This window comes from Talpa europaea, assembly GCF_964194135.1.
Source record: "Talpa europaea genome assembly, chromosome: 6".
NCBI classification, from domain to species: domain Eukaryota; kingdom Metazoa; phylum Chordata; class Mammalia; order Eulipotyphla; family Talpidae; genus Talpa; species Talpa europaea.
The window spans coordinates 63,276,671-63,294,024 of record NC_140072.1 but is presented as its reverse complement, the minus strand read 5'-3'; the positions used below and the strand labels follow the sequence as shown (position 1 = coordinate 63,294,024).

The window sequence follows — 17,354 nt, the reverse complement described above, 5'->3', positions numbered from 1 at the left end:
CTCCCCTCCCCCCATCCCCCATAGAGTGTCTCTGGTTCATAGTTGTTTGTTGATTTTGATTTTCACTTTCTTATAGTTATTCATTTTCCTGGTCCCTTATTTAAGTTTTCTAGATTCCTGCTATGAGTGAGACCATCCGGTATTTTTCTTTTTCTTTCTGGCTTATTTCGCTGAGCATGATCCCTTCCAGTGCCATCCATGTTGCTGCAAATTGCATGTGTTTATCTTTTTTGAAATGGGTAAAAATTAAATGAATATTGTGAATGTTAAAATGGAGCATGAAAAATGAGGAATATGGAGATTATGGTTTGAAATGCATATATAAGAAATATTTAAAGTAAATGTAAATAAACTAAAATATAGGATATTTTTTTCCTGATAAGAGGTTATATGAAAACAATTTCAGTGTATCATTTTAGCTGAAAACTTGAGAGAGCAGGAATAGTGACTTAATTTTTTAAAATAAAGTTAAAAAATTTTTATAAAACTTTTATATAATTCATAAAAATATTCTAATATAAACTACACTAATATTTTTGAATTTACCTAATAATTAGTAATATTTAGTATTTTTTCATTAGTTTTATTCTCCATTTGTATGTCACCATTGGAGACATATCTATCTAAGTCCTTTGCTCATCTTTGAATCGGGTTATTTAATTTCTTGAAGAAATTTTTATCAGATACATGATTTAGAAATATTTTCTCCTATTCCATTGGTTGCTCTTTCATTGTTTATGCACAAGTTTTCAGTTTTGATGTAGTCCAGTTTTATCTTTTTTTTCATTTTTGTCGACTATACTTTTTGTGTCATACTCAAGAAATTATTGCTGAATTCAATGTAATAAGCCTTTCCTTTATGTTTCCTTTGTAGAGTTTTAAATATGTTAATGTTTAGGTCCTTGATCTATTTTTTTTAATATTTTTTAAATTATTTATTTATGCATACAAGAACTGGTTACAAGCCAGAGATGCAGGGGTTGAGAAGATTCACCAGAGACAGAGTGGGGAACAGAACAGGTAGATTGACCAAAGTACACTGCTGAGGGGAGCAGCAGGTGAGTCAGGAGAGGTCTGCTGTGACATGTGGGTTTCTCCCTGGCTGGCCAGTGGTGGAACTCGTACTGCAGAGACTGCGGATTGCTTCATAGTGTGGTGCTTAACCCCTTGTTCCACCAGGGAGGCCCAGGTCCTTGATCTGTTTTGAGTTAATTTTTGTAATACTGTGAGTGTCCAGCTTTATTCTTTGGCATTCTAATATCCAGTTTTGTTTTGTTAAATATTTATTTATTTTTATACAAGAACCAGGGTACAGGCCAGATGCGCGGGAGGGTGAGAGGATTCACTGGAGACAGAGCGGGGAACAGAACAGGCAGAACAGGAATATCAGTTTATTGAAATATTTAATTAATACATGCTTCCAGGTTCACAAGATTTGGAATATATTGTGCTTATAAGTCATGGACATTGTCAAAGATCTCACGCATAATATATTCTTACTAGAATCTAAACTTGGTTTTCTGCATATCTAAATTTTCCCAGAGTTATGTGAAGTAAGAAAAATAGGTAATTTATCTTAGAATCAAGTTCTATTTAGTTTTCACCTAAATAACTGGTAAACTTATCATCATACCATAATGCAGAACAAAATAGTTTTGTTGCATATTTTGTCCATATTTTGTTCCATATTTTGTCTTACCATCTAATTTGAAGTTTTACTTTTTAGTACACATAGGACCAAAAAATAATACTGAACATCTACCAATTTCTCACCAAGTTGTAAAAGACAGGTAGTCAAATGAGCAAAAGTATATGTAAATCAGAAAATGTGGTTTGTATTTTTGTCTAATGATGATTTATTACAAAATCTGGAGAAAATGTTATAGTCTTGACAAAACCGTATGTTAATGTGTTCTTTCTTTAAAAAATAGTTAATTTTTGATTATTGTTATATGAAAATTTCTCTGTCTCTTTTAGCATGGTTTACTATTTACTTTTCCAGGCACTAGCAAATAGAAAAATCTGAGAATCACCTCCTTTCTTTGTCATATCCTTTGGTTAGAGGAACAGATGAATAGGAAGTTGGGAGAAAAAATGAAGTAGAAAAACCTTTAATCTAACTTTTAACTATAAGATTTAAACATATAATTTACCCCGTGTACAATATTTGAAAAAGATGTTGATTATTATAGACATCTACAATTATAAAATGTATGCTATCCACTAATGAACTGAGGGATCTGAGATTTTTACCTTGCTTGTGAGCTAACAAATTATGTAGTTTTATCCTGGTACAAGGCATGCAACTCCTGGGTCAGATACAAAAGGACACTTTATTACTCATACCAGTAGTAGCTACATTTATCAACTCTTGTGTGGGGCATTGCTTCTGCAAACATTCCCACAGGGTGATGTGAATTGGGCTAGGTGACACTTGTACATTCAGTGGGATAGGAACCCTCAGTTTAGGAAACTCACTCTTTAATTAATTTAATTTTATTTTTAAAATTTTCTTATGTCATTGTTTGATTTTTTATATTTGGTTTCTTCCCTCGTGTAATCCTCATAATGCTGCCACCACAGCACCTGTGACCATCACCATAGTCCCTTGTGCTCTTCCCTACCTGTTTTGACCCCTCTCTCTCCCAACCCTGTTGTATGCCTCAGATCTATGGTTTGCCTGCAAGTTTTGTCTTTTTCCTGATTCTGTGTTCAGTTTCCCTATAGTCTCCCTACAAGTGAGACCATGCAATATATTTTTCTTCCTCTCTCTGACTTATTTTGCTTAGCATTATCCTTCCAGCTCAATCCATGTTGCTGCAAATGGCATGAGTTTATCTTTTGATCGCTGAGTAGTATTCCATTGTGTATATATACTACATCTTCTTGACCCATTCATCTGTTTTGGGGCTTTCAGGTTGGGAAACACAATCTTTCATATGGGCTATAAGCATTGCCTTCCTTTTTACAGAGGGAAATAGTATCTGTGTTCCTTAAAACAGTCAGTGGTGTTCAGCAGTCAATGGTGCTTCATAACAATAATTCTAGAGACCCATGGAAAACTGTCTTTCAAAAGTGGGTGAAGGCTGAAATTTTTGCTTAATAAATATTTTATTCATAATGGGATTGGTATTGTAAAGAACATTGCAATAGGAAATGTTTAAAGTAATTGGAAGAACCCAGATTAATATTCTACTTTGGAAGGAACTAATGTACAAGTAAGAAACTTCCGAAATTGTACATTATTGAAAATAAGTAAGTAAAATAAGAACTCTTACTTTGTATCTTTGACATTATGCTGCATGTTTTTTGAAACTGAAAAAAATTTACTTTGAAAATACTCTGAATTAAAACTCTTAACTATTTCACTATTTTATAATGTTTGTCTTATTTTTAATCCATACAGGGAGAGTTCAATCTCTATAAAGCTATGAAAATGTAAAAAAGGTAGGTTCCTTTTTGAAGTAATAAAAAATTTATTATTTATACCAAGCCAAAGTGAACCATTCTGAGAGAACTACCATCTCCGAGTTCCTAAAAGTAAATAAATAAAAATAATTAAAATAATGTTCAAGCAGAGTAAAAAAAGAATTGATTTAATATTTATATCTTTAATATTTTTAATCTAATTATTTAAGCCAGTGAAGTTATTTTAAATGCATTTTTTTATAAAAGTTTTTAAATAATGAAATAGTTTAAAATCCATTATAGATATGTAAACATGAGGCTATCTTACTCTTACAATTTTGATAGAGTGTTCATAAAAATCAAAAAATAGTATGTGAAGCATAAACAGAGGAAGGACAGATGTTTGTTGAAATTTAGAGGTAACTGAAGGCTTTTGGAATGAAAAATTGCAAGCTGTGGGTTATTTATGATTCTACATCCTTGATTTTACAATAGTGTCTATTCTAAAAGACACTATAGCATATGTTTCTTAATATATGCCTTTGAGGTTATGGTTCAAGGAAAGATCATGGCTTTATACATCCTTTATAAGATTTTATGGTGCTGCAAAGAAATGCAAACAAGAACTTCATCCATTTCCCATTTCTTATTCTTTCTTTTACGCCTTACCTCCAGTCCCATCAAGTGTAGAAAAACAAAGGCTTTTTTTTTTTAAAGATTTATTTTATTTATTTATACAAGCACTGGGTACAGTCAGAAGCGCGGGAGGGTGAGTGAATCCACCAGAGCCAGAGCGGGGAGCAGAGCAGGCAGACTGAAGTACACTGCTGAGGGGAGTAAAAGGTGGCAGGAGAGGGCTGCGCGCCATGTGGGACCCTCCTCTGGTGGCCGGAGAGCAGCCGGAGATCGAACCGGTGCTGCAGAGGCTGCAGGCAGCTTCGCAACCCAGCGCTCAACCGCTGCGCCACCGGGGAGGCCCAAAACAAAGGCTTTTATGAAAGAGTCTGTAAGATGCTTAAAGGTATGACTAAAGGTGAGTGATATTTCAAAAATAATATGGTGAGGACATATTTTAAAGCTTAGAGATAACCTACTTAAAGTTGAAATGGCAAAGGGGTAAAGTAAAGCATAGAGGTAGTGGTTAATACTATAATGTCATAATTGGAGACATTTATTTAAAAATTATTTTAAAGCTATTCTTTAAATTATGTCTTGAAATTTCTTTTTAATGAGAGAAGCATTTTAGAAAGTCATTGCATTATATTATTTCAAATAGACCTCAAGGAAAATAGATGTGCGGTTAGCAAGTAAGGGAAACGTGTATTTCTCTGCCTGTGGCACAACATGTGCTTGTGGATCCTTATATACACAAAATTAAAAAAAAAAAAAAAGAAAAGAAAAGAAAAAACAACCTGGAAGAACAGGTAACAAGAAGAATGAGTAATTTAAGCCTGGGGCTTGTTTGTGTGTACTGGCAAGTTCAGGGGTTTTAGTAGCTTTCAGTTTAAAAACAAAAAGCATCATAAGCGCTGGTATTTTAAAAATCATAAGCTCTAACTTTTGGCTTACAAACTACTATATCAAATTGTATTTTCTGTATCACTAGAATGGTCATCAAGAAATCTGGATTTAGACTTGGTCTTATTCAATAACTGGTAGAGAGTCTGGGTACACAATTTTATTTTCCTATTATCTGGATATGATTTTTGCTTGAAGGCCAGCCAGATTTTGCATACCTAAGAAATATCATGTGATTCAGCCATATTCTTGATATTCTGTACTACCTTCTATCCAGGCTTTAATACCACTCTTAGGTTAGGAATTACATTTTAAAAAGAAGGAATCATAGAATTAACTTTACAGGAATCTCCCAGGAATTAAAGAAAATCTTTCCTTTGAAGGATTTCCTTTAAAATCTATTTTATTTTTAAAAGACTTCAGGGCATTTCTAAGGTTTTCATGATAGCGTGTTCCATGGTAAATAACCTTGACTTATACCCTGTTTACCTTAGAAAAATATTTTGATAAATGAAATAATCTATTTTGTATGCTGAGTTATTGAATCATTATTGAAAATAAAGTATATTCATTAACCAAAATTTGGAACACAGAAAAGTATAAAAATTTACTCATAATCCCATCAGACATATAAAATGATGGCTTAATATATATTTGCTTCTAGTCTTTTTTCCCACGTTTTATTTTTTAAATGAAACTGGAATTATATGTTCAATTTTACGTATTTTTGTTTGGGGGATATTTTCTTTGGCTTCACTTGAGACACTTTTCACATTCCCACCTAGTCTGGAATTTTTTTTTTAAGTTCATTAATGAAATGTTTTTTAACCTGTGAAAATTCAGAAGAGTACAAAGACTCCCATGAAAGTACATTTCAAATTCTTAAAAGAAAAATTTGGGTCTTCTAGTTCTGCTGCTAGTACCACTGAAGTCTTTCAGTTCTCAATCCCCATGTGTTTCATCTACGTATCTAATAAAGATGTCAGTTACTCCATTACTACAGCTTTACTTAACCATTCCTTTTTTGGTTAATTTTGTTCCCGTATCTTTTTTTTTTTTTTTAATTTAACAGCTTTGTGATAAACATTATTAGGCATGAAGTTTTTTCTGGGCTTAGGATTATTTATTTGGTATTAAGCTGTAGAAATGGAATTATTGGACAAAAGTTTATGAAATTTTAGACCTCTAGATACACACTGTAGAATTATTAGTTTTGTTGAATTTGCTAGTTTGGGAGGAGGTGATTTTGTTTAGTAACAGGAAGTCATAGCTTCAAAAGAGGTTGATCTTTATTTATGTGCTATGTAATTGTGCTCACCGGTGACTGAATGAAGCTGCATGTTAATTCCTGTAATAGTCTACTGCAACAAAAGGGTTTTCCCCAGCCCCTCATTTGATTTCTACATACGGTTAAGTGCATTTTTTGAGACACACCCTATTGCTGTTACCTAATGTTGGGTGATACAAGGTCACTTTCTTTTAAATGCACTCAAACTTTCGTAAGCAAATTCTGCAGACAAGTTAAGGTTTGCTTTACTACAGACTGGATTTTTGACCTATTGCTTACTCAATTAGTACAGATATCTTTTTAATAGTCTAAGTGATCATCTCATTATTTTATGTTGTTTCCCCTGGGGTAACTAATGGTCTCTCATAAAGTTTCTGATTTGGTTTAATAAGAATTAAATCCCAGAAATAGTAGTGTTTCAGAGGTAGAAGAAATCTTTAAATTTACTAATGTGAAATTATTTCATATTACAAGTTAGGAAACTGATGCTCATATGGATTAGCTGTTTTGTTAAAAGTCACTGATTTAGTGGCAGAATTGAGATTCAAATTTAGTTGTTATTTCCCCATGAAGTACTTTTTCTTCACTACAGTTTTTACTGTATTAACAAATAACGTGTATTCCCTTGCTGCTTTATGGTTAACTCCTATTATTATTTAAGGCTTTTGTTTACCGGCATGCCAGTAGCCTCCCTCTGTATAAGATACACTTTTCCTGAGCAGGTTGTCCTGTTACTCAAGTTATACTGTTTTCTATAAACTCCACTACTTGCATATTTGGTATCACACAGGGATTTCTTTCTAATCAGTATTGCAGAGTTATGGTGCTTGATGTTCTTTCTATAAACTGAAATCTCAAATTGACTATAATCTAGTATTTGCCTAAGGTTGACTGGAGGCTTCTGCTACTTATGAGACAGGTAAATAGGTCAGCTCACTAGGTAACTTTCCAACTTCCATTGTGTTAAGTAAACCATGAGAAAGGAGTGTACTAAGAACATGTCATCTCACCTTTTCACAGAACTCTCTTCTCTGAATTATGATAATTCCCTCACTATAGATTTATAATGAAAACATCTATGTGAACAGGATTTCTGTCTTTTTCAAACCCTAACTGAAGACATGTTTAATTTTACAGTTTTCTAGCATATGTGTTCTTGAGTGTGAATTCAGTGCCAGAAAAATATTTTTATCCAGATGAATTTACTTTTTGTGTACTTTAAAAATTAAGTCAGTAAGAACCATAATAATGAAGAGTGTTTTGGAATTTACAAAATGCTTTCACATTACCTAATTTGACATAATGACCCAATGATGTTATTTAATAATTATTCCAATATTACAGATTAGGAAATAGATATAAAAAGATGTGTAGCAGTGGGAAGTGGTGGAACAAAACTGGAACTGAGATAGTTTTCCTATAAATCCTGCATTCTTTCTATTATACCATGTTACATCCTAAAGTAAACCTGTCTATTGCCCTTTTGTGCCATAGTTTCCCCCAATTCAGAACAAAGTCTATTTTGTTTTATTTTATTTTATTTTAAAAGATTTATTTATTTATGCATACAAGGACTGGGGTATAGGCCAGAGGTGTGTGGGGGTGGGGTGGGAGAATTCACCAGAGGTAGAGTGGGGAACAGAACAGGCAGATTGACTGAAATACACTGCTGAGAGGAGCAGTGGGCGAGTCAGGAGAGGTCTGCTGGTCCATGTGGGTCAGCTCCCTGGGTGGGGATCGAACTCATGCTACAGTGACTGCGGATATAGCTTCATAGGTTGCATCTTAACCCCTGTGCCACCAGGGTGGCCCGCAAAGTCTATTTTAATTTGATTAAAGTGGCACAGATAGTCAATATCTCTTACTTTGCAATTTTTAATTGATTTTTGCTTTGTATAATTTTATTCTATGTATTCTACATAGAATAATTTTGTGAACGTCCCTGAATTGTTCAGAAAATGTAGATCATAAATACTAAAATTAATTATTTCAGAATTATGAAGAATGATCACCATATTATGGCTGTGTTGAGAGTTTTGTTTTTACTGTTATGATTTGTCTAACTCTGCTGTTTAGGGAACATTTTGATACATTTAAAAACATTTTTAAAAACCATTTTTTTGAGGAAAGAAGTATGAGAATAATTTTTCATTTATTCCAACTCAACAAATATTGGAAGATGTCATACACTAAGTAGATTAATACATGTTATGATAGAAGTATCAGTGAGTACAAAAACTACTGCTTTAAAAGCCATACTTCTAGATATTGCACATTTCAGTTATATAAGGTCATCTGATAATTTTCAGTATGTACACATTGGGAATAATTACAGATATTAAATATTTCTATTAACATAAAGAAAGATGAAACTAGTTAATATGTTAAAGGGCTGAAGTGGCTAAATGGTTGAGGAGCATGGATGTCTGCAGCTCACTTTGAAATGTGTCAAAATATACAAACACATGGTATACTCTATTTCTACTACTCATTTCTGACTGTTAGCTTATCCCTTCTTGGATGATAGTAGGACAGAATAGCAATTTATGAAGCAGATTGCTATCTCTGTCATAATTATACATTAGAAGAATGAGCTCTCATTCCAAGTGTAAGATTTTGTCTAGACAGCTGATGGGAAATAGTCAAGTGGAGGAATTAGACACCTTTTGACCATTGGTCAGTCATAGCATAACTAAAAGTTGAGGCAACCAAATATGTATGTACTTAATGATACGATGTAGAAAACCACCTACAAGGTAGCACTTGCTGTAACGTGTGACGTTGGTAAATACTAGTATATGGGAAGTAAAAGGGGACAGAAGAACATGTTCAATGGGCAATATGTCAACCAAATCCAAAACCTGGGACATTATATAGAATGATACAGTTTCTCTAAGGAATGATATGTATATATGATAAATATATATTTATATGATATATTAAATATATATAAGGATTCTGTTACAGAATAACTATAATAAATATAAATATAGTATTTATATATTAATATAATATTCTGTTACAGAATAAAATTGTGTTACAGAATTAAAAAAACATAAGTGACATGACAAATGGCAGGTGGAGTTCATATTTGGACTCTAGTTTAAAAAAATGAACTGTTAGTAAAACACACTTTTTGAGAATTCTGATGAAATTCAAATATGGACTCCTTACTTTTCAATTTTCAGTATTAACTATTTCCTGTTACTGACTCAGGATTTTTGCTGAGTGTTAGGACTGAGAATCGTAGCTACCATTATCTTAAACATGCCTATGCAAATTTCAGTATTGCCTGTTTATCTCAAAAATATCTAAAATTGTAAGGAAAAAAACCCCACACCAACCAGCTTAGAATACAAATACAAAACATCTAACTAAAAACAGTACAAAAGTGATGTGTATTTAAAAAGAAATGCTATTCATTATAATCATGCATCGGGATTTTACATTTAAATCTAAAAATGTACAGAAAGAATTATACCTGTATACATATACATATGTATATATGCATGTTTGGTGACTTAGAATTAAACGGACCAGGATTAAGTCTTTTGTCGATTTATGTGTTGAGAATTTAGTTTTGTTGTGTTGTATTTGTGTTGTATCTTAAGAGTGAAACAAATCTGTTCAGTTTATTACAATAATCATTCTAAAGAATCTATCTCTATGGAGCTTGATTGTATAATCAATTTAAATAACTTGGATCATGCCATGTTTGTTTGGCCATTTGTAAGCTTTGCTTATCAAGGTTAGTGTTAAACTCTGATTTAGAATAGTATTATATTATTTCTCTATATGCTTAGAATAACTTCATTTTAATTTTGGGCTGACACGTGCATAATGAACACAAATGGATTAAATATAAACATGAAAGGTTAAAAACTAATAACAGAGGAATTTTTTTTTTAGACAGTAGTGATTTTATTTACATGTGTTTATTTTTAAAAGATTTTATTTATTTTTATACAAGAATCAGGGCACAGGCCAGATGCACAGGAGGGTGAGAGGATTCACCAGAGACAGAGCTGCAAACAGAACAGGCAGACTGGCTGAAATACACTGCTGAGGGGAGCAGCGGGCGAGACAGGAGAGGTCTGCTTTGCCATGTGGGATTCTCGCCTGCCGGCCAGGATCAAACCCACACTGCAAGGCTGTGGACAGCTTCACAATACGGTGCTCAACCACCTGCGCCAACAGGGAGGCCCAACAGAGGAATCTTTAACATTGGGAGTAGGAATGGAAATCTTAAGATATAAAAGCAAATACCATAGGGGAAAAGATGGTGCATTTTTGTCATTAATATAGTTGAATTTCTAATTATCAACCATAAAGTCAAGGAAGAGACAACAAACGGAGAAAATTTGTTAACATGGACAAAGGATTGATTTTCAGGATATATAAAGAATTCCTACAGATCACTAATGGAAAATAAATAATCCAAATGAAAAAATGAATGACTGATACAAATAAAGCATTTCTAGGAAGGAAAAACTAAAATGATCAGAAACATATGAACATGTTGAAACTCAATAATCGGATCAGTGGAAATTAAAACTGCAATGAAAAGTATTTCACAGTACTAGGAATATAAGAGATTTAAAAATATGATTGTTAAATCTAAATGTTAACAAGTTTGTGCAATAGTGGACTCTTATACTTGACAGATAGGAATATAAATTGGTAAAACTACTTTGGAAAAATTTTTGGAATTATTTATTAAAATTAGAGATATGCATTTCCTATGACCAAAAATTATTTTCCAAAGTACATATACCAGAGATATATAAAAAATGTTATGGCAGCATTATTTTTAATAGAAAAAGCTAAAAACCAAGATGTTTATCAACAAAGAATAGCTCAGTGTTCATCTAGTGGAATACAACAGGTATGGAAAATGAATATAATTAACATCTACACAGATCAGCAGGGATGTATTTCAGAGTATCCAGTGGAAAAGCAGGTAGTGTGCAAAAATTCTGAATGAGAAAGATCTTTGCAAGCAATGACAAGCTGTTAGAATCTGTTTCTTATCTGTGCTTATAATAATAATTCCTCAGCAGAAAACCAGGACTGACCCTAAGATGTACATGAATTAGTGTTAACCTGAATTTAACACTGTATCAATATCTGAACTCAAAGATTTATGGCTAATTTGATTACAATAACCATTCTATACTTCAGTATACAAACTAATGTTTCCCATATTTAAAAAAAAAAACGCTTACATAAACATTAAGAGTCAGTTTCTTGATTGTGTTTCATGTATACTCGATATACAAATTGATATGTCTGTACAGTTTTGACAGAATGCAGTCATTTAACAAGTGTGCATAAAATAAGCTATTTAAAAATATATGAGTGGTATAGATAAATTACATTAAACTTAGCAAATTAAACATGATTACTATATATGCAGCTATATATAATATTGAATATTTCCCTCCAAGCAAGAAAAAAATTATTTTCAACATAGATCTGTTCATAAAAATGTTGATTAAAGCAATGATATTGATAATTACTTTCATTAGTATAATTCCAAGTAATTAACAAAATCCTACCACATATGTGGTCACAATAGAGCTTCATAAAAACCCTACGAAGTATAGAGAATTATCGCTATTTTGCAGGTGAGGAAGCTGAGGTTTAGAAAGATGAAATGATTTTTCCAAAGTAATACTGTTATTAATTGTGGAACTATCATTCAAACTGAAGTCCCATGCATCAGTTACTATGGTAATTTACTGTGTATTTACTTTTTAAAATTACATATACTTGTAATAAAAATGAATGAATCAGGTAATGTCATAGTTACTATTAAACATTCATTTTTAAGTTTTTAATTTTGGATGATTTTAAATATACACTAAAGTAGAGAAGACGGTATATGTAAATTGCTATATTGTCATTAAATAGATATCAACTCATTCACCATGGAATCCACCTACTTGACACCTACTGGACAATTCTGAGGCAAATTCCAGATGTATGTAATTTCATTTGTACATATTTGATTATGTACAATTTTATAAGGATTAACTTTTAATAATTACAACTTTGAAAGACTGAAAAGCTGAAGTTTTCTAGAAAGATGTTTCTAGTTAGTATATACCAAAAGGCAGCATTTCCTGAGTTCAAAATAATCAGATATGGTGTGCATTTCTCTTGGAATTTAAATGTCTAATAATAAATAGTAAGAAAAGTGTTTTACCTGTCCTGTGCAGTCTTCTCTTTTTTCTCCTACTAAAACAAAGGAGTACAATATTATCTTCAAATCTAATCAAAGACCTTAATATTGTTACCAAACCTTTTACTATCCTCACTAAAAAGTTAAATACTCATAACTTAAATAAGAATGCTGAAAACTAGAGAATAACCAAACTTCAAAATAGTATGTAAAAGTACCAGTTATTCTTATAATGCACGTGTGGCTAGTATATGTACTAAAATCAAATGAGTAAACTCTGCCTGTATGATTCCTTTTGTTTTTAAAGTGATATCTTAACATTTGTATGGTTAAATAAATTTACTCTAAGTGCCAATTCTGATTGTTTAGTGGTGGTTACCTGGGGATTTGTGTTGAGAAGTTTTATGCAACTTCTATGTTTGATGAAATTCAAGAAATTGTTGATGGTTAAATCCACAAGAGTGACTAAGGTTCACCTTTGACCACACTGGTTCAGTAACACATCATAGAATCAATTGCTTTCTGCTAGTTATCTGCTGATGATTAATAAATTCAGGGAATAATCATAAGATTTAAACAGCTTAAATATTTACAAACTTTGTAAATTTGTCTTTTTGTCCTCTGCATGCCATCAGTTGTAATACATTTTGTAGAATCCACTTTAGGTTGTGCTGAATTAGTGTTTTTCTTAATTTCTTTGAAAATATTCTTGCCTGAAGCTGTTTCACACAAACTATTTGTAGAGACTAATTCTGTAGACACTTCATTTGGCACTGATTCCTCAAATAGAGTCAGCAGTTGAACAGTATCATAGTATCTGTTGACCAAAGAAAGCTACTTGAATTCATTTTCCTTGACTTTTAAAATCTATTCATGTTACTGTCAATGCCCTCAACTTTTTAAGCAACTGTACTGGCCATTGACCAATAGTCTGAGAAAGGTTTATTTTCTCTGGGCACATTTTTTTCAGGTTCTATAATCAAACATGATTTCATTTTATTGATAATTAGCTCAGCTTCAGTAAAAGGCTGTCCTTGCTTGGCTAACAAACAAGACACAACCTCATGTCAGTTTTTATTTTTATGAAGAGATTTGATTATGAGACTCCATTTAAAAAATTCCAGTTTTTATGACCGCTGTTTGCTTATGATAGGTCCTTTGTCTGTCTGGTATTATATATATTGGCGTCTTTTGAGCTTAGCTAATGTATCATTGCATAACAACACAAAACTTTGCTATCTAATTTGATAGCAAAGCAAACCACTTTCACCGTGCCTTAAAAATGTGAAATTTGAAGTGCAATTTTATTTTATTTTGATATCATGAGCATGCACTGGTAATAAAAATAAAATAAATATTGTGGTCAGGTATTAACGCGTGGCTCCTGAGATGCTGTGGATTTATACTTGTCACTGGAATTTCAGCTCTGACCTTTGTTAATTCCTTCATTATACTAACAGTGGTTTCATTTGTTCTGTTTTCTATTTTCTGGAAGTTTAAAGTTAAGTTGTTTTAGATATTTTTGTTTGTTAGTTTCTTGATGTAGGCATTCATTCACTAGGAACATTTCTCTTAGAATGGCTTTTATTGCATCCCATAGTTTTTTTTTTTTAAAGTGTTTTTTTTTTTTAAAAGAGGCATTTATTTATTTATTTATTTGTTTGTTTGTTTGTTTGCTTGTTTATACATGCGCTGGGTACAGTCAGAAGCGCGGGAGGGTGAGAGAATTCACCAGAGCCAGAGCGGGGAGCAGAGCAGGCAGAAGGACCGAAGTACACTGCTGAGGGGAGCAGCGGGCGGCAGGAGAGGTCTGCGCGCCATGTGGGACCCTCCTCCGGTGGCCGGGGAGCAGCCGGGGATCGAACCGGCGCTGCAGAGGCTGCGGACAGCTTTGCAACCCAGCGCTCAACCGCTGCGCCACCGGGGAAGCCCCCATAGTTTTTTTTTACTATTTATTTTTTCCCTGACCCCTTGTTCAGTTTCCCTATATTCCTCCAATAAGTGAAAACAATAATATTTTTCTTTTTCCTTCTGACTTATTTCACTGAGCATAATTCCTTCCAGCTTCATCTGTGTTGCTGTGAATGGCATGAGTTTATCTTTTTGATTGCTGAATAGTATTCCATTGTGATACCACATCTTCTTGATCCAGTCATCTATTTTTGGGCATTTGGGTTGTTTCCATAGCTTAGCTATTATAAATAGTGCTGCAATGAACACAGGGGTGCAGGGTTCATTTTGAATTAATGTATTTGTGCCATTTGGGTAGATTCCTAGGAGTGAAATTGCTGGGTCATATGGAAGCTCCATTTTTAGTGCTTTGAGGAACCTCCACACAGCTTTTCATAGTGGTTGGACAGGTTTGCATTCCCACCAGCAACGTAAAAGCGTTCCTTTTTCTCTACATCATCACCAGCATTTGTTGTCAGTTTTTTTAATGTGGGCCATTCTTACTGGTATGAGGTGGTTTTTCATTGTGGTTTTGATTTGCATTTCCCTGATTATATATGACAATTGAGCATTTTTTCATGTGGCTATTGTTCATCTGCATTTCTTCTTTGGAGAAGTGTCTTTTTAGCTTTTCTGCCCAATGTTTGACTGGATTCTTTATTTTTGTTGAGTTGTGTAAGCTCTTTGATATAAGTTGCTTATCAGTTGTGTGGAGTGTAAATATTTTTTCCCAATCTGTAGGGTGTCTCTTCACTTTGGTTATTGTCTCTTGCTGTACAGAAGTTTTTAGTTTGACATAGTTCCAGCTGTCTATCTTTTCCTTCATTTTCTTTGCTTCCAGGGATGAGTCTTAAAAGATGTTTCTGAGATGTATCTCATGCATTCTATAGTTTTTGGTATGTTGTATTTCTATTTTCATTTGTGTCAAGGTACTTTTTGATTTCTCTTTGACTGTTTTTTACTGTTGTTTACTCTTCATATATTTGTGAAGTTTCCAGTTTTCTTCTTGTAATTGATTACTAGTTTCATATCTTTGTGTTAGGAAAATATACTTTATATGAGTTCAGTCTTTTTTTTTTAAAGATTTATTTATTTATGCATACAAGAACTGGGGTACAGGCCAGAAGTGTGGGTGGGGATAAGAGGATTCACTAGAGACAGAGCAGGGAAGAGAACAGGTGGATTGACTGAAATACATTGCTGAGGGGAGCAGTGGGCGAGTCAGGAGAGGTCTGCTGCGCCATGTGGATAGCTCCCTGGTCAGGGATCGAAGTCATGCTGCAGTGGCTATGGATAGCTTCATAGATTGTGTCTTAACCCCTTGTGCCATCAGGGAGTCCCGAGTTCAGTCTCCTTAAATTTATTAAGGCTCGTTTTGTGGCCTAACATATGATCAACCCTAGAGAATGGCTCATATACACTAGGGAGGAATGTGTTTTTGAATGGAATGTTCTTTATATATCTGTTAAAATCATCTGGTCTAGTGTGTCATTTACAATCAATTTTATTTTTTGTCAGAGTGATCTGCCCATTGATGTCAGTGGGGCATTAAAGTTCCCTACTGTTATTGTACTGCTGTTTGTTTTACTCTTTAGGTCTGTTAATATTTGCTTTATATATTCAGTTTTAGGTTGGGTGCTAAAATATTTACAAATGTTATATTCTTTTGTTGAATTCACCCCTTTGTCATTCTGGAATGCCCTTCTTTGTCTCTTATTGCAGTCTTTGTTTTAAAGTCAATTTTGTCTGATATAAATATAGATTTCCACAACTTTCCATAAACTTGCTAACAGATATCTTTTGGTTTCCATTTTCGTTAATGTATTTTTCCATCCTTTCACTTTCAGTCTGTTGATGCTTGCATTTGAACTGAGGTTTTTTTTTTTAAAGATTTATTCATGCATGCATACAAGAACTGGGGCACAGGCCAGAGATGTAGGGGGGTGAGAGGATCCACCAGCAACAGAGTGAGGAGCAGAACAGGTGGATTGACTGAAATACACTGCTGAGGGGAGCAGAGGGCGAGTCAGAAGAGGTCTGTTGTGCATGTGGGTAGCTCCCTGGGCAGGGATCAAACTCATGCTGTGGCAGCTGCAGATAGCTTTACACATTGTGGCTTAACCCTCTGCACCACCAGGGAGTCCCTGAACTGAGTTTCTTATAAGCAAAATTTAGATGGGTCTTTTTAACTGATTCAGAATTTAGTTAATTTATATTTAAGATAAATACTGATATGACCTTATTGCTATTTTGGTAATTGTTCTCAGTTTTGTAGTTCCTTGGTTCCTTTTTTTCTTCACCTGTTCTCTTTATGGGTTGATGACTTTCTTTAGCGGTGTGTTTGTTTCTTTCTCTTTTTCTTTTATGTATGTACTGAGTTTTTGATTTATAGTTACCATGAGACTATAATAGTCTACTTTTAATTAATAAAAATTTGAATGCATTCTAACGCTCTACGTATTTTATTCTCCTCTCCATGTTTTATTGTTTTTATGTCATAGTTCTATATCTTTTTATCTTATGTATCCCATAACTATAGTAACAATAGTTTTTACTTTCATCTTTAACCTTCATACTAGCTTTGTAAATGATCTGTCCACTTTTTTTTATATATTAGTGCAGTTTATACTTGCACATTTTCTTGTTATTAATTTGCACCATCTCATTTCAGCTTCAAGTGGTCCCTTAACAATTTGTTTAACACTGATTTAGTGGTGACAAATTCCTTTAGCTTTTGCCTATCTGGAAATGGCTTCCCAGAGTTTGAGTTTCCTTTAGTTCTGTATGATAACTTTGCTGGGTAGTGTTTTCTTGTTTGGAAATGGTTTTCTCTGAGCACTTTGAATATATCATGCCACTCACTTCTGGCTTATAAATTTATGCTGAAAAATCTCTGATAGTCTGATGGGAATTCCTTTTTACATAGCAAATTATTTTCTTCCTTGCTGCTTATTTAAGATTCTTTCTTTGTAACTTTTGACATTTTAATTATAGTGTATTTTGGTG

At 33.3% G+C, this 17,354-nt stretch overlaps 1 protein-coding gene across 1 annotated transcript in view; it reads right to left on the bottom strand.

Annotated features, from left to right (window-relative positions):
- Positions 1 to 3,483: 3,483 nt before the first annotated feature.
- The window catches only part of WDPCP (WD repeat containing planar cell polarity effector), a gene marked incomplete at both ends in the record, with an annotated part of 230,571 nt that continues 216,700 nt past the window's right edge, over positions 3,484 to 17,354 (bottom strand). Inside the window, 2 exons of the mRNA XM_084234852.1 lie at positions 3,484 to 3,534; positions 12,423 to 12,454. Coding sequence (XP_084090978.1) covers positions 3,484 to 3,534; positions 12,423 to 12,454 — 83 coding nt within the window. The remainder of the gene's footprint in view (positions 3,535 to 12,422; positions 12,455 to 17,354) is intronic.